The sequence below is a fragment of the Bufo gargarizans genome, chromosome 4, assembly GCF_014858855.1.
Source record: "Bufo gargarizans isolate SCDJY-AF-19 chromosome 4, ASM1485885v1, whole genome shotgun sequence".
NCBI lineage: Eukaryota > Metazoa > Chordata > Amphibia > Anura > Bufonidae > Bufo > Bufo gargarizans.
In genome coordinates this window covers 471,128,889-471,154,631 of record NC_058083.1, presented here as the reverse complement: position 1 = coordinate 471,154,631, position 25,743 = coordinate 471,128,889, and the positions used below count along the sequence as shown (strand labels likewise).

General features: G+C 42.5%; 1 protein-coding gene across 1 annotated transcript in view; it reads left to right on the top strand.

Annotated features, from left to right (window-relative positions):
- APLF (aprataxin and PNKP like factor) overlaps positions 1-21,147 on the top strand; it is a 265,162-nt gene extending 244,015 nt beyond the window's left edge. Inside the window, exons 11-12 of the mRNA XM_044291261.1 lie at positions 5,075-5,107; positions 20,783-21,147. Coding sequence (XP_044147196.1) covers positions 5,075-5,107; positions 20,783-20,994 — 245 coding nt within the window. The 3' untranslated portion in view covers positions 20,995-21,147. The remainder of the gene's footprint in view (positions 1-5,074; positions 5,108-20,782) is intronic.
- The last annotated feature ends 4,596 nt before the right edge of the window (positions 21,148-25,743 follow it).

Below are 25,743 nucleotides of genomic sequence, written 5' to 3'. Positions count from 1 at the left end.
AAGGAGACATTACATAGAGTATGGGGCTGGGGGGCAGCAGCTGCCCCCCCATGTCTTATGGCCACCTGTGTGACTGTGACTTGTCACCTGCCTGCCAGGCTGCCACCACCATAATTCCTTCTTGTTGGTCATGCTCATCATGTCATGGGGGAGCCGGGAGGTACTGGAGGGACTCATGATGGCTCACTGCGGAGCATGCAGCTAGTGGCAGGCATGAAGGACTGAGTGGGGTATAACTGGGGTAATGATAATCTGATAAAGATAGGCAGAGTGGACAGTGACATTACACCTTTTAATAGCTGTCCGTTCGGCAGCTGTGATATATAGGGTGAAGGTCGACTCTCTTCTCTCTGCAGGGGGTGGGGGTTGGTTGGAGTCGGACGGAGTGTGGGTTCTTCTCTGACTGACTTTCCCGCCACTCACTGCTGTAGTATATGCTGCGCTGCTCTAGTCTCAGCCTGGGGGCGTCACCTGATTCCGACCTTAGACGTCGATCGGTGTGCAGAGACAGCACATTCCGAGCAAGCAGGAGGAGCCGCTGGTAGATATAGATAATGATGGGGGAGGGCAGTGGCGCCACGGACTCAGTTTTTAAAGCTATGACGTCACAAAATATACCGCGGTATTTAGGAAACGGCCATATCGCCGTTTTTTTAATAGCGCGGTATATCTAAAAACCGGTATATCGCCCAACCCTACTATAACCTGGTCAAAGTTAAAAAATCATTTCCTGACACCATCTGTGAATGAAATAGTTGTTACAGTTTACAACCAACTACATATTTGAGGAAATGCTTTATATAGTTCTATAGTTACCCCAAGACAAGCCGAAGGTCAAGGCAGGCAGCAGAGCATCAATACTGTCATCAGGCTTGGGTCAGGTCAGACAGCAGAAGGTCATAATCGGGAAACAGGCAGAGGTTGGTACACGGGCAGACTAACGGAACAGTACACTTTACTCAGGGACTAGCAATCTAGAAACCTATTGCTCAGACACCCTCTCCTAAGGTAAAGGTGCCTTAAATATCCTGAGGTGGCAAACCATAAGATGGGGAAGATTGGGGTGTGCACGCAGTGACCCTCGAAGAGCCGGGAAGTGCATGCACAGACAGAAGAGGATTTTCCAGCAAGCGCAGGCCACAGCCTACAGCAGGAAAGGAACACAGAGGATTTCAGCTGCTGGAGCCTCTGGTGGAGAGCAGGTCTGGACCGATGAACAGCAGTGGTATGAAGGTATATGAAGCAGTAAGAGTTCCCTCCCAGAGGAATGGGATGGTGGTGGGCACAACATTAACACAAGGACTGTGTTTTGGATTATTTAGAAGATGGGTGCATTTTCTTCTTCACACAGTCCAAGACTGAACTTTGAAGGTGTCTACAAGAAGCATGGATAAAATCACAGCAGACCGAGTGCCTACGTAAAGCAGCATCGGCAAGTTGTTAGGAAACCTACTGTATAAAATGGAGCCTTTTCTCTCCTGCCTCAAGGCACCGCCTTGTTATTGTCAATTTCACCTTTGTATATTTTTCGATTTTTCTGCATACTTCTTTAATCAGTAGTGGAAATGCTGCTCAGTTTCATTTTTAGAAATTGGTACAAAGAGAATATTCAGCAAGAAAATGCTGATATGTCCTTTTTTCAGAAAAATACAGCGCTGTTAAGCTCCTATTTTATGTACAAAGCAAGTCTTCCCGGTGACACCAATTTATGTGTCATGGCGTAAAACAAATTTTCAAACAATTGTTCTGTTCTTTGTAAGCATTTTTTGCAACTTGTGGAAATGATGATGGATAGTGTAGAACGACACAATGTTTCACTCATGTAAAATAAATAATTGCCTTATTACATTGCCTCAGCAAACATCATGGCTTAAAAAGTTTAAGTTTACTACATGATTTTTTTGCCAAATGAATTGGTCAGCCCTCTTACTGGCAGCAGTTGATGCAGCGGATTTGTGTTAGTAGAAGTCCTGGCTGTTCACCTGATTATTTGCTGCGTAGAAATATGTCAACCATTAGAATCAATGGCAACATAGCTTTCATGTGGAAAATATTCTTTCACATGAAATCTATGTCTTCTGTATACAGTCCCGATCTCCATTCAGCCCTGTTGTTTTTTGGTGTGATGGCATAAGGGTCAAGTAAGTTTAGTCTCCTTTAGAGATTGACACATCTGCTCCTAATTACATCTCCTTAAAATGTCAGGAAACTAAAAGTAAAACATTGTTCAACCCCTTCCCAACCAGCGCCGTGATAGTACGGCGCTGCGGGAAGTGACTTCCCGACCAGCACCGTAGCACTACGGCGCGCTGATTGGGCAGGTGCAGGAGCTGCGCAGGCCCCATCAGCTGCAGGGGACCAGCTGTTCCCGTTAGCCGGACCCCTGCTGTATGCGCTGGCATTGGTGAAAAAACTGATGCTGGCGCATTAATCCTCACTATGCCGCAGCCAGCGCTGACCGCAGGGTGTGTGGACGGAGTGAGCTCCCTCCCTGTACCCGCGCTGCTGTGACGGGGACCCGATGGCTGGGACGGCAGCCCGAGGCCTTCCTTAGACATCGTGCTGCCTTCCCTGTTAGCCTGTGAGATCCAGCCCCCTGGATCTCACAGGCAGGAAGGAGGTAAGTATATTACAGTGAGTAGTACACTTACAGCCAATGCATTACAAGACAGATGTATTGTAATGCATTGTACAGAGGATCAGACCCCCAAAAGTTGTGAAAGAAAAAAAAAAAGTTTAAATAAAGTTTTGCATAATAAAAAAAAGTTTCAAGGGGGAAAAAAAAAAGAGTCATTTTCCCATAATTAAAGGGAGTCCACAATTTGACAATATAAACTGCATACGTGGCGCTCTAGCACAACTGCACAAGATTCCAATGGTACCTTTGTATTCTTCTCACTTTCACAAGCTGAAAAAACATAGTTTTATCTATATGCATATGAGTGCTCGCAAGTGCCCAGGGGCGGGGTTCTTGTTGTAGGTTTGCATATAGATAAAACTGCAGTATGTTTTTCAGCTGGTGAAAGTCAGAAGAATACAACAAAGGTACCATTGGAATCTTGTGTAGTTGTGCTAGAGCGCCACGTAAGCAGTTTATATTGTCAAATTGTGGTGACAGACTCACTTTAAGTAATAAAAATTGAAAAAAAATAGGGGAGAAATGTATACATATTAGGTCAATATCCGTATTGACCGGCTCTATAATTTTTTTTTTATAAAATGTGATCAAAAAGTCACGCGCACTCCAAAATTGTATCAATAAAAAGTACAGATTGTTCCGCAAAAAATGAGCCCCTAAACAGCTCAGTAAAGTATAAAAAAAAGTTATTAGGGTCAGAATATGGTGATAAAAAAATAATATGTTATCAAAGTTTTAATAGATTTTTACACTATTTATACATAAAAAACCTATACATATGGGGTATTGTTGTAATTTGTACTGATCCAGAGAGTGAAGGGCATAAGTGATTTTTGCCGTTAACGAAACGCCGTGGGAGCAAAACCCATAAAAACGTGGAGGGATTGTTTTATTTTTATTTTTATTTTTTTTCTATTCCATCCCATTTGGAATTTTTTTCCCGCTTCCCACTACATTTTATGCCATAATTAATGGTGGCATTAGAAAGTACAACTTGTCCCGCAAAAAATGAGCCCTCCTACAGCTATGTGACCGGAAATATAAGAAAAAGTTATGGCTCACAGAAAATAGGGAAGAAAAATGAAAAAAAAGCAAAAAATAAATAAAAAATTAAAAAGCCTCCGGTAGAGAAATTAAAATTTTCTAAATTGGGAATTTTTCCAAATTTTGGGTACATTTGGGAATTTTTTTTTTATTGATAAAGAAAAAATATATTGACTCAAATTTACCACTGTCCTGAAGTTCAATGGGTCACGAGAAAACAGAATGGCCAGAATAAAAGTGATCCAAAGTTATTACCACATAAAGTGACACATTGCAAAAAATGGCCTGGGCAGGAAGGTGAAAACTGACCTGGGGTAGAAAGGGTTAAGGAGGAAATGTCCCCTCTCCATACATCTATTTTAGTAAATATGTTTATTCCACATTTAATAACAATTCTGTGACAGATAATCTTTGAATTAACATCTAAGGATTAAGTGGAGCAGCGGGCAGAAGCCTGAGATGAGAGAAGGGCTTCTGCCCAGTGTTATCTGCATTTTAACTTCCAACTTGACCCCCCTTGTTGGGTACCAAAAGCACCTTTTCTTGCTGGTGGTAGAGATGTAGTCATAATGTATGCGGCAGTTATGCAGGGAACTGGTGGTCATGTTTGGGAGGGCTACACCCAGGCTCGGACTGGCATACATGGCAATCCCCCTGGTGGGTCCCTGAGAAAGGTGAGCCCCCTGTCCACCAGCACAGAATCTCAAATAACCTATATCAATATAAAAAAAAAAACTGGGTAGACTATCCACTTAATTATTATAGATGCACTGGAAGGTTAAGATGGCTTCTAGGAATAGATACAGGCCAGCCAGTATCCTCTTCTCTGGGACTCACCTTTTTGAAGTTGTCGCAGAGACCCCCATAATCAGTCATCTTGTTGCTGTCTGCCTCTGTGTGAGCAGGTAATAGTTGCATGTTGCTGTCCCAGTCCGACACTGACTACACTTCACGTGAAGTGTGGGACGTCTGAGAATTTGCTTCAGGCCTCATGCACACAACCTTATTTAGTTTCCGTGTCCGTTCCTTTTTTTTTTTTGGATAGGATGCGGACCCATTCATTTCAATGGGTCCCCCCACAGTGTGCTGTCCGCATCTGTATGTCCATTGCGTTGCTCCGCCAAAAAAATAGTGCATGTCCTATTTTTTTCTAGTTTGCGGACAAGAATAGACATTATTACAATGGATCCGCAAAAAAAAAAAAGGGGTGCCATACAGAACGTCATCTGTTGTTTTTTTTGCGGACTTCAAAACACATACGGTCGTGCGCATGTAGTGTTAGGCCTTATGCACACGACCGTTGTTTGGGTCCGCATCCGAGCCGCAGTTTTTGCTGTATTGTTCTCCAGTTCTGTAAAATTTCTTATCCTGTTTTTTTTTTTTTTTTTTCAGGGAGAAAACTAAGGAAAAGAAATCCTAAAAAAGGTACTCATCTGCCTGTACCCCATGTGTTTGAAACCTATTTCATGCAATAATCTTTTTAGATTTGGTGCCAGTGGTTTGTAAATTAAGAATAAAGATTTGGAGGGGTATTCCCATCTGAATGTTTTTGAGCATATCCACATTTCCATAAATGTCCAATAGGCACAGATGTCACCTCTGGGGCCCCGTCTCATGCATTCAATTAATGGACGGATGGCTGTGTATGTGCAGCTCTCTTCAATTGCTTCTGAAAACAGCTGAGCAGGCATGCTTGGCTAATTTCTGAACTCCCACAGAAGTGAATAGAGAGATCAGTCATGTGCGACCACCTATGTGTTTACTGCAGCTGCTCCATTTTTTTAAAATAGGTGAGAGTCCCAGAGGTGATACCTGCACCTATCGGACATTTGTTGCATATCCTGTGAATATGCCTTAAATGTCTCAGTGGGAATACCCCTTTAAAATATGCTGAATCTTTCTGTACATTTTCAAAGTGCAGAAGTAGGAGGGATTTATAAATTGAAGGAACCTAACTTGGCGTTTAATTACCTTTTTTTTTAAGGACTTGCATCCTGATTCTAACAATTAGGTAGTTCAGGTAATTTAGATCTTGTTGGGTTGATTACATTTTTGAAGACGTTTACCTACATGCGTTTTCCTTATGAGGACAGTTAATCTAGATAACTATGACATATCAGTCAGTCGTTTGTGGGACTCAAAAATTAGAAACTGTAATGTAAAGATGTTGGGCTAAACTCTAAAGGGGTTGTCCCTTCATAAGGACATCTTTTGTTCACAGAATAGGGGATCTATCTCATCAGTGGTGGTCAGACTGCTGGGACCACCAACGATCACAAGAATGAAGTGTCGGAGTGAATAGAATGGAAGTTACACGTGTGCACTACTACTCTTACTCAATCATGGGATTGCCGGAGATAGCCAAGTGCTGTACTCTGCTTCTCTCTGGCATGACTTCCACTCTGTTCTGTCTAGGCACAGTCTGACACCTCCACAGGGAAATATAGCATTGTGCCGATGGCCTGAGGGCCACCCACATGGACGCCAGATGTATACATAATGATCTCATGCTCCCAGTAGTAATTAAAGGGGTTGTCTGGGCTTTTACTATTAATGCTGCAAAATTACCAATATGGTAGAGGAAGCTCATCAGTTACCCTGGAGCCCAGCCCACTGACCACCCTCACAATTGCTATAACCAAAAAATTTGTAATTTGCACACAATTCCACCATTTAATATACAGTTGCAAGAAAAAGTATGTGAACCCTTTGGATTGATATGGATTTCTGCACAAATTGGTCATAAAATGTGATCTGATCTTCATCTACAACAATAGACAATCACAGTCTGCTTAAACTAATAACACACAAATAATTAAATGTTACCATGTTTTTATTGAACGCACCATGTAAACATTCACAGTGCAGGTGGAAAAAGTACGTGAACCCCTAGACTAATGACCTCTCCAAGAGCTAATTGGAGTGAGGTGTCCGCCAACTGGAGTCCAATCAATGAGATGAGATTGGAGGTGTTGGTTACAGCTGCCCTGCCCTATAAAAAACACACACCAGTTCTGGGTTTGCTTTTCACAAGAAGCATTGCCTGATGTGCACTGCTGCTACTCTCCCTAGGAGTGGCCGTCCTGTAAAGATGACTGCAAGAGCACAGCGCAGATTGCTCACTGAGGTAAAGAAGAACCCTAGAGTGTCAGCTAAAGACTTACAAAAGTCTCTGGCATATGCTAACATCCCAGTTAGCGAATCTATGATATGTAAAACACTAAACAAGAATGGATTTCATAGGAGGATACCACAGAGGAAGTCACTGCTGTCCAAAAAAACATTGCTGCATGTTTACAGTTTGCACAAGAGCACCTGGATGTTCCACAGCAGTACTGGCAAAATATTCTGTGGACAGATGAAACGAAAGTTGAGTTGTTTGGAAGAAACACACAACACTATGTGTGGAGAAAAAGAGGCACAGCACACCAACATCAAAACCTTATCCCAACTGTGAAGTATGGTGGTGGGGGCATCATAGTTTGGGGCTGCTTGGCTGCGTCAGGGACTGAACGGACTGCTATCATCGAAGGAAAAATGAATTCCCAAGTTTATCAAGACATTTTGCAGGAGAACTTAAGGCCATCTGTCCACCAGCTGAAGCTCAACAGAAGATGGGTGTTGCAACAGGACAACGACCCAAAGCATAGAAGTAAATCAACAACAGAATGGATTAAACAGAAGAAAATACGCCTTCTGGAGTGGCCCAGTCAGAGTCCTGACCTCAACCCGATTGAGATGTTGTGGCATGACCTCAAGAAAGCGATTCACACCAGACATCCCAAGAATATTGCTGAACTGAAACAGTTCTGTAAAGAGGAATGGTCAAGAATTACTCCTGACCGTTGTGCACGTCTGATCTGCAACTACAGGAAACGTTTGGTTGAAGTTATTGCTGCCAAAGGAGGTTCAACCAGTTATTAAATCCAAGGGTTCACATACTTTTTCCACCTGCACTGTGAATGTTTACATGGTGTGTTCAATAAAAACATGGTGACATTTAATTCTTCGTGTGTTATTAGTTTAAGCAGACTGTGATTGTCTATTGTTATGACTTAGATGAAAATCAGATCACATTTTATGACCAATTTGTGCAGAAATCCATATAATTCCAAAGGGTTCACATACTTTTTCTTGCAACTGTATAACACAATAGATTTAAAAACTATGTCTACATTTATATTGTCTAAAAAACACAATTCATATTGTCCATTTCATGAACAAGGTCCCTTTAAATGCGGAGCTCACGCATGTATCAAAAAATAGAAATAAAAACACGCTTTCCTTATTTTTTCTTCGTTCTAAGCATGTGGTTAGTGATATTAGTTGTTATTTAATTGCATTCACACAATTCTATTAATTAGTTATGAACTTGCAAAGCGTCCTCACGATCTGTTATGTCGTTTGAATGTGCAGTGCCAATTTTCAATTAGCTCATTCCTTATGCACATATATTCGCAGCATATTATCATTGATCCACAATTGGTTTTCACAGCATTCGCTGTATATATTACTCACGATCTTGTTACAGTCTGCGCTGCTTTACATAAAGGGGCCTTGTTCATGAAATAGACTATATGAATTGTGTTTTTTAGACAGTATAAATGTAGAGATAGTTTTTAATGTATTGTGTTATATATTAAATGGTGGATTTGTGTGCAAATTACTGTGAGACAGCCATTTTTATTACTATTATTTACAATTAATGACCTATCCTCAGGATAGGTCATCAATATCAGATCTGTTTGACACCCAGCACCCCCGCCGATGAGCTCTATGAGGAGATTGCGCGTGGTGTGCACATGCCGTCTCTCTTCCTGTCCGCTGCTGTCCATGGCAAAGACCATGGACAGCAGCAGTGAACAGGAAGAAAGAAGGGAGACGGCACATGCACACTGTCTCCTCATAGAGCTGATCGGCGGGGGTGTTGGACCCACACTAGTTTCATGCTAGGAGCATCAGGTACTTATGCACTTGGCTGGCAGCCTCAGGTACCGTCCTGAATTTAGCTGTATCAACGTCCTCAGGACTATGATACAGTTGAATACGGCAGTGGGGGTGGCAGTATTTTGTGCTGCACTGTGAATCTTCTTCTGCTGGAGCAGTAATTTGTGCTACACCACAATAATGCTGGCCTTCTGTCCATTTGGACCCGCCCACAGCATGGAACCTCTTTTAGGATTTTTTTTCAAGTGCAATTTTAAGTTCCCAGCCCACCCCTGTACACCTCATTCTTATCATCAGTGGGCATCTTAACAGTGAGTCCCCCCGATAGATACTTATGCCCTATCCACACGTTTTTATGTGGGATAAACCCTTTCAAGTGGTTGTCTCAGGAAGACAAACCTTGTCTATATGCCCTATTAACATAGTAACATAGTACATAAGGCCGAAAAAAGACATTTGTCCATCCAGTTCGGCCTGTCATCCTGCAAGTTGATCCAGAGGAAGGCAAAAAAAAAAAAAAAACTGAGGTAGAAGCCAATTTTCCCCACTTTAGGGGCATAAAAATTTCTTCCCGACTGTAATCAGGCAATCAGATTAGGCCCTGGATCAACGATCCCTCTCTAGTAGCTATAGCCTGTAATATTATTACACTCCAGAAATACATCCAGGCCCCTCTTGAATTCCTTTATTGTACTCACCATCACCACCTCCTCAGGCAGAGAGCTCCATAGTCTCACTGCTCTTACCGTAAAGAATCCTCTTCTATGTTTGTCTACAAACCTTCTTTCCTCCAGACGCCGAGGATGTCCCCTCGTCACAGTCACCGTCCTGGGGATAAATAGATGATGGGATAGATCTCTGTACTGTCCCCTGATATATTTATACATAGTAATTAGATCTCCCCTCAGTCGTCTTTTTTCTAAAGTGAATAACCCTAATTTTGATAATCTGTAGTTGCCCCATTCCAGTTATTACTTTAGTTGCCCTCCTCTGGACCCTCTCCAGCTCTGCTATGTCTGCTTAGTTCACAGGGACCCAGAACTGTACACAGTACTCCATGTGTGGTCTGACTAGTGATTTGTAAAGTGGTAGGACTATGTTCTTATCACGGGCATCTATGCCCCTTTTGATGCAACCCATTATCTTATTGGCCTTGACAGCAGCTGCCTGACACTGGTTTTTGCAGCTTAGTTTGCTGTTTATTAAAATTCCTAGATCCTTTTCCATGTCAGTGTTACCGAGTGTTTTACCATTTAGTACAAACCGGATTCCCAAAAAGTTGGGACACTATACAAATCGTGAATAAAAACTGAATGCAATGATGTGGAGGTGCCAACTTCTAATATTTTATTCAGAATAGAACATAAATCACGGAACAAAAGTTTAAACTGAGAAAATGTACCATTTTAAGGGAAAAATATGTTAAATCAGAATTTCATGGTGTCAACAAATCCCCAAAAAGTTGGGACAAGGCCATTTTCACCACTGTGTGGCATCTCCCCTTCTTCTTACAACACTCAACAGACGTCTGGGGACCGAGGAGACCAGTTTCTAAAGTTTAGAAATAGGAATGCTCTCCCATTCTTGTCTAATACAGGCGTCTAACTGTTCAATCGTCTTGGGCCTTCTTTGTTGCACTTTCCTCTTTATGATGCGCCAAATGTTCTCTATAGGTGAAAGATCTGGACTGCAGACTGGCCATTTCAGTACCCGGATCCTTCTCCTACGCAGCCATGATGTTGTGATTGATGCAGAATGTGGTCTGGCATTATCTTGTTGAAAAATGCAGGGTCTTCCCTGAAGGAGATGACGTCTGGATGGGAGCATATGTTCTATAACCTGAATATATTTTTCTGCATTGATGGTGCCTTTCCAGACATGCAAGCTGCCCATGCCACACGCACCCATGCAACCCCATACCATCAGAGATGCAGGCTTCTGAACTGAGCGTTGATAACAACTTGGGTTATCCTTGTCCTCTTTGGTCCGGATGACATGGCGTCCCAGATTTCCAAAAAGAACTTTGAATCGTGACTCGTCTGACCACAGAACAGTCTTCCATTTTGCCAAACTCCATTTTAAATGATCCCTGGCCCAGTCAAAACGCCTGAGCTTGTGGATCTTGCTTAGAAATGGCTTCTTCTTTGCACTGTAGAGTTTCAGCTGACAACTGCGGATGGCACGGTGGATTGTGTTCACTGACAATAGTTTCTGGAAGTATTCCTGAGCCCATTCTGTGATTTCCTTTACAGTAGCATTCCTGTTTATGGTGCAGTGTCGTTTAAGGGCCCGGAGATCATGGGCATCCAGTATGGTTTTACGGCCTTGACCCTTACGCACAGAGATTGTTCCAGATTCTCTGAATCTTCGGATGATGTTATGCACAGTTGATGATGATAGATGCAAAGTCTTTGCAATTTTTCGCTGGGTAACACCTTTCTGATATTGCTCCACTATCTTTCTGCGCAACATTGTGGGAATTGGTGATCCTCTACCCATCTTGGCTTCTGAGAGACACTGCCACTCTGAGAAGCTCTTTTTATACCCAATGATGTTTGACCTAATTAGTGTTAATTGGTCTTCCAGCTCTTCGTTATGCTCAAATTTACTTTTTCCAGCCTCTTACTGCTACTTGTCCCAACTTTTTGGGGATTTGTTGACACCGTGAAAATTTGAATCAATGTATTTTTCCTTTAAAATGATACATTTACTAGGATTAAACGTTTGATCTGTCATCTACGTTCTATTACAAATAAAATATTGACATTTGCCATCTCCACATCATTGCATTCAGTTTTTATTCACAATTTGTTTAGTGTCCCAACTTTTTTGGAATCCGGTTTGTATGTACGGGCGAATTGCATTAATCCTTCCCATGTGCATAACTTTACATTTGTCAGTGTTAAACCTCATCTGCCACTTCACTGCCCAAGCCTCCAGTCTATCCAGATCCCTCTGTAGTAGTATACTGTCCTCTTCAGTGTAAATTACTTTACACAGTTTAGTGTCATCTGCGAAAATTGATACTTTACTATGCAAGCCTTCTACAAGATCATTAATAAATATATTGAAGAGAATAGGGCCCAATACTGACCCCTGAGGTACCACACTAGTGACAGTGACCCAATCTGAGTGTGTACCATTAATAACCACCCTCTGTTTTCTATCATTGAGCCAGTTACTTACCCACTTACAGATGTTTTCTCCCAGTCCGAGCATTCTCATTTTATATACTAACCTTTTATGTGGTACAGTGTCAAATGCTTTGAAGAAGTCCAGATATACGACATCCATTGATTCGCCGCTGTCAAGTCTAGAACCTACCTCCTCATAGAAACTGATTAAATTAGTTTGGCATGACCGATCCCTCACGAAGCCATGCTGATATGGCGTTATTTGCTTATTTCCATTGAGATGCTCTAACATAGCATCTCTCAGAAAACCTTCAAACAGTTTACCCACAACAGATGTTAAACTTACCGGCCTATAGTTTCCAGGCTCTGTTTTTGGACCCTTTTTGAATATTGGCACCACATTTGCTATGCTCCAATCCTGTGGGACATTCCCTGTCAGTATAGAGTCTACAAATATCAGAAATAAGGGTCTGGCTATGACATTACTTAATTCCCTTAGGATATGGGGGTGTATGCCATCTGGTCCTGGTGATTTGTCTATTTTAATATTTTTAAGTTGCTGTTGTACTTCTTCGTGGGTCAGACAGGACACTTTTAATGGGGAATTTATTTTCACATTCAGCATGTCATCTGACAGTTTATTTTACTCAGTGAATACATTGGAGAAAAAAATATTTAACAACTTTGCTTTCTCCTCATCGCTCTCTGCAACTCCCCCCTCATTACTCTTTAAAGGGCCGACACCTATAGATTTATACTTTTTAACATTTATATAATTGAAGAACATTTTAGGGTTAGTTTTACTCTCTTTGGCAATTAATCTCTCGGTCTCTAGTTTGGCCGCTTTTATTTGTTATTTACATGTTCTATTTTTTTCCTTATAGTTTTTCAGCATATTGATGCTCAAGACCCTCTCCAACAGCCAGAATGGGGGAGCTCAGCAGATTCATAATATAGTTTAGTTGGAAAAGATTCAATATAACTTGTCATTTAATTCTTTGCTAAGGAGTCATGTGGGCGGTCCTACTGAGTGACTGACAGATTCCCCTGTGTGAGTGTGCATGCACAGATAGGACCGCCCACATGACTCATTATCATAGAATAAGAAGAACTATAAATGACCAATTATACTGACTCTTTTCCCATAAACAATATATCAATCTGCTCAGCTCCGCCTGCTCTATAACATGCTGCCTGCAGATTGCACTGCATTTTCATGGTGACAGGTTCCCTTTAACGCCAGAGCACTAGAATCGGTCCTAATGACATAAATTGATAACTGTAGTAAACCGAGAAGACATTATTGTACACCTATTCATTGATACGGTTCCGACTATGTGCTTGTGCTAATTCTTGTTGACCATCTAATGAACAAATAAATAGTGCAAAGCAATTAAACTGAACGCCACCTCGTAACATCGTTACATTCGTGGCACATGCATTAATTCCCTGCAGTGTTCCCGATCTTTTTTCGTGATTGTAATGATATCCTTATGTGCTTATACGTCCAATTTGCGTCATTAGGCAATAAATAGAATTTTTGCTTTAGGCAATACATTTTTTTCTCTTTAGGAAATGTAATGATCAGATCAAACTGTGCATCATCCCTGGATTTCAGGGCTGAACTCCTTCCTGTGACAATTTCCAGAACAAAGACCAAATAAGAATGCAAATATCTGGCCCATCCATCAATGTTATGAGCCACATTTCTCTGACCAAATTAGATTTGCAAAGCATTATACTTTAAGTGATTCCAGGCTCCTGTCTTTAATCCTGTGTGTGGAGGTACATGGATCTACTTAATGCAGAGCACCAATCTGGCATTTCAATACTGAAATGTCACCCATCACATTATAGTCTTATAACTGGCCGTGCCTGAGGCGTAATAATCTTAAATCAGACACACATTTGGGGATTTTTAAACCTCAAACTGTTGATGATTAAAGGAGCACTCTGATCAGAAATGAAAAATCAGCCATCATCTAGTGATTTTAGATATGTTCTCTGCATTTATGTTTTTCAGGCACAGATTGCTCTGGTTAGCTCTCCTGACATGTTCTAGCAAATTATTGTATTCACCACAAATTAAAAATTCTGGAGCATCTTTGTATAGACCTTAAAGGGGTTGTCTCATCACAGACAATGGGGGCATACCGCTAAGATAAACACCCATTGTCTTATATCGCACCTATATCAGGAATGGAGCCCTGCAAGGTGATGGCTGGAGGACCCCGGTCCGGCCACCACCAAGCACGCTCCCCATAGAAGTGAATAGGAGCGCAACGCACATGACCGGCCACTGCTTCCTTTTACTTCTATGGGCCTGACGGAAATAGCTGAGCCAGCGAAAATGAAAGAAGGGCGGCTGGGCATGCATAGTGCGCCCTCCAACACTTATTGGTCTCCATTCTCACTGGGACCCGCACCTATAAGACAATGGGGGCATATCCTAGTGATATGCCCCAATTGTCTGTGATGAGACAACCTATTTAATAGCATATTGTTCTATACTTTTCAGTAATGGTTCAAAACTGCAGCAAAAAAAACATATACTGTATAACTCAACTAGTGAATAAGGCCTTAAAGGGAATCCGTCATCCTAGTTTTGTAATAGTACTGGGTAATAGTACTTCTGATATGGAGTTCACTATTCAGATCACTATTTCTTACTTTCCTACTGCTCCCTGTTCTCCTGCCGTCAGCGCTCAGAGCTGTGTTGAAATTAATTGTGAGGACTGCAGTCTGGATTGTGTATTTCAGTGCAGCTTTGAGCGCTGACAGCGGGGGAACCGGGGGCATTAGGGAAAAAAAAAAAAAATGTGATCTGGGCTCCTTATCTGCAGTACTACTCATGTATTCCTGTAGATAATAGTCCAAAATCAGGGTGACAGATTCCCTTTAAGGCGCATGCACACAACCGTTGGGTGTTTTATGGCCTGCAAATTGCACATCTGCAAAACACAAAAATTAGCCGTGTTAATTCAGCATTTTGCGGAACATAGCGGCCCCTAATAGAACAGTCCTATCCTTGTCCGTAATGCAGACAATAATAGGACATGTTCTATGTTTTTGCAGAGCCGACATACGGTAACAGAATGCACACTAGTTTCCATTTTTTGCGGACCTATTCAAGTGAATGGTTGCGCATACAGGCCGAAAAAACCCGCAACAGACACAGAAAAAAAATACTTTCAGGTGCAAGAGCCTTTAAAGTGGTTGCCAGGATTAGAAAATTGATGACCAAAGAAAGATCATTAATGATCTCGGACAACCTCTTTAGCTGTGCATTGTGCCTTCCCCCTGTTATCTCTTCTGTATGAATACACTAGCCCAGTGATGGGCAAACTGCGGCTCTCCAGCTGTTGTAAAACTACAAATCCCATCATGCCCTGCTGTAAGTTGTAGTTTTACAACAGCTGGAGAGCTGCAGTTTGCCCATCCCTGAACTATCCTAAGGGTCCATTCACAAGTCCGCAATTTCATTCCGGAATTGCGGACCCATTCATCTCTATGGGGCAGCACGATGTGCTGCCCGGATACGGAATTGCGGACCCGCAGTTCCGGGTCCGCAATTCAGTTTCCGAAAAAAATAGAACATGCCCTATTCTTGTCCGCAATTGTGGAAAAGAATAGGCATATTCTATTAGTGCCGGCAATGTGCGGTCCGCAAAATGCAGAACGCACATTGCCGCTGTCCATGTTTTGCTGAACCGTGGATCCGCAAAACACGCTACGGACGTCTGAATGGAGCCTAACACTGTCAGCACTGATTGGTCAATTTCAGAGTTTGTAGGGACACAACCTATTGACAAGAGATATGGTAACATTCAGTTGTCGATTTATTCATTTATTTCCAGGAGGAATAACAAAGAAACGGCACAACTCTGAGTTCTCCAGAATATTAACCACTTTAACCCCGCTAGCTAAAACCCCCTTAATGACCAGGCCACTTTTTGCACTTCTGCACTACACTACTTTCACCGTTTATTGCTCGGTCATGCAACTTACCACCCAAATGAATTTTACCTCCTTTTCTTCTCACTAATAGAGCTTTCATTTGGTGGTATTTCATTGCTGCTGACATTTTTACTTTTTTTGTTATTAATCAAAATTTAACAATTTTTTTGCAAAAAAATGAAATTTTTCACTTTAAGTTGTAAAATTTTGCAAAAAAACCGACATCCATATATAAATTTTTCGCTAAATTTATTGTTCTAAATGTCTTTGATAAAAAAAAAAATGGTTTGGGTAAAAGTTATAGCGTTTACAAACTATGGTACAAAAATGTGAATTTCCGCTTTTTGAAACCGCTCTGACTTTCTGAGCACCTGTCATGTTTCCTGAGGTTGTACAATGCCCAGACAGTACAAGCACCCTACAAATAACCCCATTTCGGAAAGTAGACACCCTAAGGTATTCACTGATGGGCATAGTGAGTTCATAGAACTTTTTATTTTTTGTCACAAGTTAGCGGAAAATGATGATTTATTTTTTATTTTATTTTTTTCTTACAAAGTCTCATATTCCACTAACTTGTGACAAAAAATAAAAAATTTTAGGAACTCGCCATGCCCCTCACGGAATACCCTGAGGTGTCTTCTTTCCAAAATGGGGTCACTTGTGGGGTAGTTATACTGCCCTGGCATTTTAGGGGCCCAAAAGCGTGAGAAGAAGTCTGGAATATAAATGTCTAAAAAAATGTATGCATTTGGATTCTGTGAGGGGTATGGTGAGTTCATGTGAGATTTGATTTTTTGACACAAGTTAGTGGAATATGAGACTTTGTAAGAAAAAGAAAAAGAAAATATCTATTTCCGCTAACTTGTGCCAAAAAAATGTCTAAATGGAGCCTTACAGGGGGTGATCAATGACAGGGGGGTGATCAGGGAGTCTGTATGGGGTGATCACCCCCCTGTCATTGATCACCCCCCTGTAAGGCTCCATTCAGACGTCCGTATGTGTTTTGCGGATCCGATCCGTGGATCCGTAAAAATCATACGGACGTCTGAACGGAGCCTGACAGGGGGGTGATCAATGACAGGGGGGTGATAGAAACATAGAATGTGTCGGCAGATAAGAACCATTTGGCCCATCTAGTCTGCCCAATATACTAAATACTATGGATAGCCCCTGGCCCTATCTTATATGAAGGATGGCCTTATGCCTATCCCATGCATGCTTAAACTCCTTTACTGTATTTGCAGCTGCCACTTCTGCAGGAAGGCTATTCCATGCATCCACTACTCTCTCAGTAAAGTAATACTTCCTGATATTACTTTTAAACCTTTGCCCCTCTAATTTAAAACTATGATCAATGACAGGGGGGTGATCAGGGAATCTATATGGGTGATCACCCGCCTGTCATTGATCACCCCTCTGTAAGGCTCCATTCAGATGTCCGTATGTGTTTTGCGGATCCGATCCGTGGATCCGTAAAAATCATACGGACGTCTGAACGGAGCCTGACAGGAGGGTGATCAATGACAGGGGGGTGATCAGGGAGTGTATATGAGGTGATCACCCGCCTGTCATTGATCACCCCCCTGTAAGGCTCCATTCAGACGTCCGTATGTGTTTTGCGGATCCGATCCATGTATCCGTGGATCCGTAAAAATCATACGGACGTCTGAACGGAGCCTGACAGGGGGGTGATCAGGGGTTCATAAGGGGTTAATAAGTGACGGGGGGGGGGTGTAGTGTAGTGTTTTGTGGTACTTTACACAGCTACCTGTGTCCTCTGGTGGTCGATCCAAACAAAAGGGACCACCAGAGGACCAGGTAGCAGGTATATTAGACGCTGTTATCAAAACAGCGTCTAATATACCTGTTAGGGGTTAAAAAAAATCACATCTCCAGCCTGCCAGCGAACGATCGCCGCTGGCAGGCTGGAGATCCTGTCTCTTACCTTCCGTTCCTGTGAACGCGCGCGCCTGTGTGCGCGCGTTCACAGGAAGTCACGGCTCTCGCAAGATGACGCGTATATGCGTCACTCTGCGCAGAGCTGCCGCCTCCGGACCGCAGATCTGCGTTAGGCGGTCCGGAGGTGGTTAATTTAATGTCCTAGTATATACTTAAAGATGTCTCATCCTAGGGATATTTAGACCAACCAATAGGAAACCTAAAATAAAGTGCATAGATACACTGGGGTCTAGCTTGGGTGAGATGTACTACCTCCTGACGAAGCCCTTTCGTGGCAAAACGCACGTCTAGGTGCAGCTTTGCTTTGATACTTAGTGCCTTTACACGTCATGGGTAACTTATGCATAACATAGTGTCTTTACTCAGTCTTTCTATTTTGTGGTTACTTTTCACACACGCCATCGTTGCAACTGCCTCTGTGACCGGGCCTCCTGCTCTATATCAAGGGCAGGCCCCAGCCGCTCTTTTTGGCTGGCAGCTATGGCGTGTGTGATCGGGGATATTTAGTACATCTGTGATTTGCATTTAGTTATACAGGTCCTTCTCAAAAAATTAGCATATTGTGATAAAGTTCATTATTTTCTGTAATGTACTGATAAACATTAGACTTTCATATATTTTAGATTCATTACACACCAACTGAAGTAGTTCAAGCCTTTTATTGTTTTAATATTGATGATTTTGGCATACAGCTCATGAAAACCCAAAATTCCTATCTCAAAAAATTAGCATATCATGAAAAGGTTCTCCAAACGAGCTATTAACCTAATCATCTGAATCAACTAATTAACTCTAAACACCTGCAAAAGATTCCTGAGGCTTTTAAAAACTCCCAGCCTGGTTCATTACTCAAAACCGCAATCATGGGTAAGACTGCCGACCTGACTGCTGTCCAGAAGGCCATCATTGACACCCTCAAGCAAGAGGGTAAGACACAGAAAGAAATTTCTGAACGAATAGGCTGTTCCCAGAGTGCTGTATCAAGGCACCTCAGTGGGAAGTCTGTGGGAAGGAAAAAGTGTGGCAGAAAATGCTGCACAACGAGAAGAGGTGACCGGACCCTGAGGAAGATTGTGGAGAAGGACCGATTCCAGACCTTGGGGGACCTGCGGAAGCAGTGGACTGAGTCTGGAGTAGAAACATCCAGAGCCACCGTGTACAGGCGTGTGCAGGAAATGGGCTACAGGTGCCGCATTCCCCAGGTCAAGCCACTTTTGAACCAGAAACAGCGGCAGAAGCGCCTGACCTGGGCTACAGAGAAGCAGCACTGGACTGTTGCATGTCATTCTGAAATCAAGGTGCCAGAGTCTGGAGGAAGACTGGGGAGAGGGAAATGCCAAAATGCCTGAAGTCCAGTGTCAAGTACCCACAGTCAGTGATGGTCTGGGGTGCCATGTCAGCTGCTGGTGTTGGTCTACTGTGTTTTATCAAGGGCAGGGTCAATGCAGCTAGCTATCAGGAGATTTTGGAGCACTTCATGCTTCCATATGCTGAAAAGCTTTATGGAGATGAAGATTTCATTTTTCAGCACGACCTGGCACCTGCTCACAGTGCCAAAACCACTGGTAAATGGTTTACTGACCATGGTATTACTGTGCTCAATTGGCCTGCCAACTCTCCTGACCTGAACCCCATAGAGAATCTGTAGGATATTGGGAAGAGAAAGTTGAGAGACGCAAGACCCAACACTCTGGATGAGCTTAAGGCTGCTATCGAAGCATCCTGGGCCTCCATAACACCTCAGCAGTGCCACAGGCTGATTGCCTCCATGCCACGCCGCATTGAAGCAGTCATTTCTGCAAAAGGATTCCCGACCAAGTATTGAGTGCATAACTGAACATAATTATTTGAAGGTTGACTTTTTTTGTATTAAAAACACTTTTCTTTTATTGGTCGGATGAAATATGCTAATTTTTAGAGATAGGAATTTTGGGTTTTCATGAGCTGTATGCCAAAATCATCAATATTAAAACAATAAAAGGCTTGAACTACTTCAGTTGGTGTGTAATGAATCTAAAATATATGAAATTCTAATGTTTATTAGTACATTACAGAAAATAATGAACTTTATCACAAGATGCTAATTTTTTGAGAAGGACCTGTATGTTACTTTGGGTGAGTTTTCATCTCACCCATGCTAGTGTGATTCAGCACCCGGTATTCTTGGCACATTCCCTTGTCAGTACGGTATATGTGATGGTGAGGGTTTGTGGCTCCGATACATGGGGCGCCCCATCCTCCCAGTACCTAGTGCCTTTTGTTATTGTATGTTTATTTTATGTCTTAATAAACTTCATATATTTTATGAATGTTCTCCTCATTCCTTATGGGGTTAATGGTTCGGTTCTTTTTTGGTTATATCATCCTAGGGATATGCCACCAATGTCAAAAAAGTGGGTTCACACCTCTAGCACCTGCTCCTATCTCCAGAAAGTGAAGGAGAGCACACAGCGCAAGCGCAGCTGCCCTCCCTTCACTTGTATGGGGACCCCGAAAATAGCCGTGCACTAGCTATTTTGGGCAGTCCCATAGAGATGAATAGAGAGATGGCCTGCGCACGTGCAGTGCACTCTCCATTCACTTCTATGGGAATTCAGAAAATAGCCGCGCTTTATTTCAGTCGCCTATTCTGGAGATAGGAGCGGGTCCCAGAGGTGGTATCCTAGTGATATGCCACCAAAGTCTGAGATGACACATTCCTTTCAAACTTGTTAAGAGAGTTGACAAATCATCTTAAAGTGGTGTTCAAGAATAATCACTGAAGGTCCCTAGCCTACATTGCATATTGAACAATTCATACATGCCTGCTCCTCGCTGCTTTGGTCCTGTTTGCTGACTACTTTTCCTTCATGTTTCGGTTTCCAGCTTTTCTTCCGACTGGGACATGGTTACTTGCACCGCTGCAGCCAATAACTGGCTTCAATGGGATGTGTCACTTGGAAGACAGAGGAGTATAGGATAGGTCATCAGTTAAAAAAAAAAAATCGAAAAACCCCTTTAATTTTTTATTATTCCTGAAAAACTCCTTTAAGGAGTCGGGTGAAGTTGAGTTACCATTTATAAATTCTTACAATTTAAAATTATTTCCCTTGTTTCCTAGCCAAAAGAAGTCTTTTGGATGGTGACAGTGATGATGATGGAGAATCAAATGATTATGATTTAGAAGACAGCTTCATTGATGATGATGAAGATGAGGATTTTGACATCACAGATGAAGATTCAGACTGGATGCCCGATTCAGGGGATAAAGATAGTGAAGATGTGAAGGAGCTGTTAACGGAAGCAAAAAAATTTATGAGAAGGAAACGCTAATTCTGACTTTTACACGTGTATCATTCTACAATGTAATAATAGACTGCTTTCTTTTATTTTCAGTTTTTAAAAAAGGAGATATATTTTATGCTTACATTCTAAAGATTCTAAATTTTAAATAAAAGCTCTTACTTTTCAAGTACTATATATTATGTGTCTTGTTATTTTATACCTGCCTGAACTCTATATTTCTATAGATATTTTAGATACTCTTTATTTACCAATGCCAGTTACAGGACCGCAACATGGTGGCCCAGATTTATATATGTGATCTATGGCAGCTGTTACTGCATATCTGTTAAAAACCATAGTAATCCTGGAAATCTCCTTTAAACTTTGTTTAGTATGGTTTTGCCCTAACAATCTATGTGATGACACCATTTCTTTCATATTGAAAAATTGTTACCATTGCCACCATTATTAGTAAATTTATGTTTCAGAATGGAATGAGTAAATTTAATTCAGGATCAATTTAAAAGGGGGACTACCTCCATCCCCCTCCGTTCCTGTCCTGGAAGGACCGTTGGAGACCTATGGAGTTTGTCAACAACACTAATTAAAGAGGACCTTTCACCGATCCTGACAATGTGAACTCTACAGACATGGAGAGCGGCGCCCGGGATCTCACTGCACTTACTATTATCCCTGGGCGCCGCTCCGTTCTTTCGCTATGCCCTCCAGTATCTTCGGTCACTAAGTTATAGTAGGCGGAGTCTTCCCTTGTTCTGCTGTAGCGCTGGCCAATCGCATCGCAGAGCTCACAGCCTGGGAGAAAATGACCTCCCAGGCTGTGAGCTCTGCGCTAGCCCCTAGCAAAAAAGAATATAAAAATCCCAAAAGAACCTAAAAAAGAGCCAGCAGGCAGTTTCAAATGTGGGACAAAACGGTGCCTCTGTTGTAACACAATCACACACAACATCAAGAATTTTATCTCAACAAAAAATGGGGCCATGTTTCCAATAAAACATCACCTAAACTGTAAGAGCAGCTATGTAATTTACCTCATAGAATGCAAATGTGGACTTCAGTATGTGGGGCGGACAACACAGGAACTACATTGCAGACTCAATCAACACAGACACAACATACAAAAACTCTGCCCAAAACACAGCATCTCACGACACTGCGCCACAACACCAGAAAAAAGCCAACACACACTAAAAATCACACCCATAGACTTCATCCCAGATAACCCTTCCAACAGATTCAGCAGCCTCCAGAGAAGAGAGATCTACTGGATATACCAATTAGACACACTGACCCCATACGGGCTTAATGAAATAAGCGAGACCATCCTGTAATCCCCCATTTTATCTTACGACTACTAAACAGAAAGTATCAAGTATTCACATGATAATAATAGAACCAGACCAGCAACAGTAATATTACTATACCATATAGATATAAAGGATCACACATGGATATACAGGAAAAAACTCCATTACATGGGACTCCCATCCTTTTATATATATTTGTATATATTTATATATATTTTAATTCAAGAAAAAATGGCGGCACTGGTGCTTTTTGTTACAAAAGGTAGGGTGCACGTCCCTAGGGGAATAGGCTTCTTACCCCGATGTGTAAATCCAGAAAAATGAGCGGCACTCCAACAGAAGAAAAAAAAGTGAACCTTTATTCACCCAGGTGCAACGTTTCGGCTCTGCTCTTGAGCCTTTTTCAAGCATCTGATATTTTAATATATATATTTTACATGGATTCTATATATATTTATATACATAAAAATCATAACTGACCCGTATGAATTTTATTAATTTAAAAAAGATGCTGAGTATAGATACACATGTGTCTTCTCTCACATATATACGTAGGCGGATATATATGTATATGTATAAGTATGCATGTAGATATACGCACATCCACTTAGCTAACTATCTAGCGATTTAATTTAGTTCATCTACTTATTTATTTTATTTTATTTTATTTATTCATCAATTTAAGTATGTATTTAGTCACCAACCCACTAAATCATATATGTATGCAGCACCTGGGCTGAGAGCACACACATATATACGTGCTTATGGGTCTATTTTTAATGGTTCCTGTCTTTTAACTCATTCTATCATCCAAAACAACACACTAAACGGAGACTGGTCCCTCATACACATATACCCTCCCAAAATTTCCACACTCAAAATCTGCTTTTTGAGTCTCAACATTATACTACGACATGCGGCCTTCTCAAATACAAACAACCCCACAATGAATAAGCCGCAAAATCGTTTTTTCCTATCTCCGATGACGAAGAAAAACCACTTTGCTCACCCCCGATGACAGTAGATGCAGGAGTACAACAGCAGTCAGCTGACTATAGGGATGATAAACAAAACCACATGACCGCAGGCAGACTCCGCCCTCGATAGTATCCAGATTCCTTGTCATGAGACAGGCCCACTGAGGTCACCAATGGGCCGGACCTGCCGCAACACTATCCAATAAGGATCTGCAATAGGAGCCATGACATCATCTAAAGACCAGCCCACCCGAACCAGTGATAAGCTGGAGACAATATGTCAGCCGAGCACCACTCCTCCCGTCATGTAGTACAGACGCCGTGAAGAAAGACCGGCCCACTGACATCATAGAGGGGCGTTCCCGGCCGCGTCATCCAGATGCCGCCCCAAAAAACGTCATACAGACACCGAATACAATTGGTACAAGTATCGCACTAAAACACGCCCACAATACGTCACAAGACACGAGTCCAACCTGAAAGGCAACACAATTGGCTACCTAGCACTGGGGGAGTGTCCGGTTCCCTAGCAACAGGGAAAACACGCCCCCAGTCCCCTCTCCACCCATGTGATTTGCACACATTGCGCCCAAACTAAGTGTATAAAATGGACTGGATACACTGTATTTTTAATGTAATAAGTTTTATTGTCCTGAGGAAGGGGGAGTTCCTACCCCCGAAACGCGTAGACCTATTCTAATAAAAAGATTACCTTGATTGGTACCTTCTGAGCATCGAGTCCTTACTGCACCAGCGCCACCGAGAATGGTCAGATTTTTTCATCATTTCTCTGCATACAACTTATCCTGACAACCGCAACCACGGCAAGGGATACGGACCGGGGGCAGCAGACGCAGTCTTCTTCTTCTTTTTCCCGTAAACTGGACGGGTAATCATCCAGACAAGCGATTCGGAGGCGTTGTGACCTTTCACAACCCCTTCTGGTAAGCATAACCAGTAGCTTCTGTGCTTATACACAGTGCTGTAAGGTTCTTCACACGAAGCGCTGCCTCCTCTCTTTTTCTATTTCTTCTTTTATAGAGAGAGGACTTGGGAACGGAAGCCTGCAGAGGCTCTGTGTGGTCTCAGCCAGGAGGGCTGAGGAGCCACAACGCTGAGTTTTTGAGGGGCCCAGCGATTACTGAGGAAAGAGGTTTGTATGGTCAGAGTCAGGAGGACTTCTGGACCATATCCCCCAAAGGTACTAGTGTGGTCACAGCTAGGAGGCTGCTGGACCGTATGGCTGAGAAAAGCCGGATCGTACCCTGTGTGTGAACTGCGCTGAGGTAGAGACCACCTATGTATTAGGTAGTGCCTAGACGGGTAGGTGTTTATTTTGCTATGTTTGTTTGTACTGGTGCTGAAGTGCCAAAAGCGACCCCTTACACTATATATATTAGGCCTGCACGATATATCACCAAGCAATCGTATCGCGATAATCGGCGATTGCGATTTGGCCAACCCAAAAATGCTGCGATTATTTTTTCGCTTTATAAGACACACGGTGCGTCTCATAAAGCGATGGTTGACTTTTTACGTGGCTGACACTGATGTATTGCCGGCCGCTATGCTGCACAGCACGGCCCGAGATACATAAGTTACAGTGTGAGGAGGGGAGAGGGGCTGGAGGCATATAGCATATTATGCTGGTCCCCCTCATGGCCCTATGTGTCACAGCATTACTTTATTAATGTCCCGTCATGTGTCCTAAACCGCGCACATAACTGTCTTTGTATGCAAAGTCTTTCTTTATTGCTGAAACAATCCCTCTCCTATTGAAACTCCTATTTGATAAAATCACCAGCCTCTGTACTCACTATGAATGCACTGCAACGAGCGGCGCTTGACTAACGTTACTCACTCAATCATGCTCCTCCCACATCATTATTGAAGCAGCTAGCGCAACTGACTGAAGTCAGGCATCGGCCGGCCCGCTCGTTGCAGTGCATTCATAGTGAGTACAGAGGCTGGTGATTTTATCATTAGGAGTTTCAATAGGAGAGGGATAGTTTCAGCAGTAAAGAAAGACTTTGCATACAAAGACAGTTATGTGCGCGGTTTAGAACACATGAGGGGACATTAATAAAGTAATGCTGTGACACATAGGGCCATGAGGGGGACCAGCATAATATGCTATATGTGTGTCATTCACACATAGCATCTTATGCTGGCCCCCCTCATGGCCCTATGTGTCATAGCACACATCCCCCATAACAGTGCATCATCCACAGGTCCCCCATAACAGTGCATCATCCACAGATCCCCATAACGGTGCCATCCACAGATCCTTCATAACAGTGTCATCCACAGATCCCCCATAACAGTGCCAATACCAAATAGATGGCAGTAGTGATGTGAGCATGAGATACGTGGCGGTACTCGGCCGAATGCCACGTGTGCTCGTCGCATTGCTCGAGTCTCCGCCCCGCACGTTTGTTTGGCCCCTCCTGAAGCATCCAATCAGCATTCAGGTAAGTAATTCCCTCCAGTGTAAT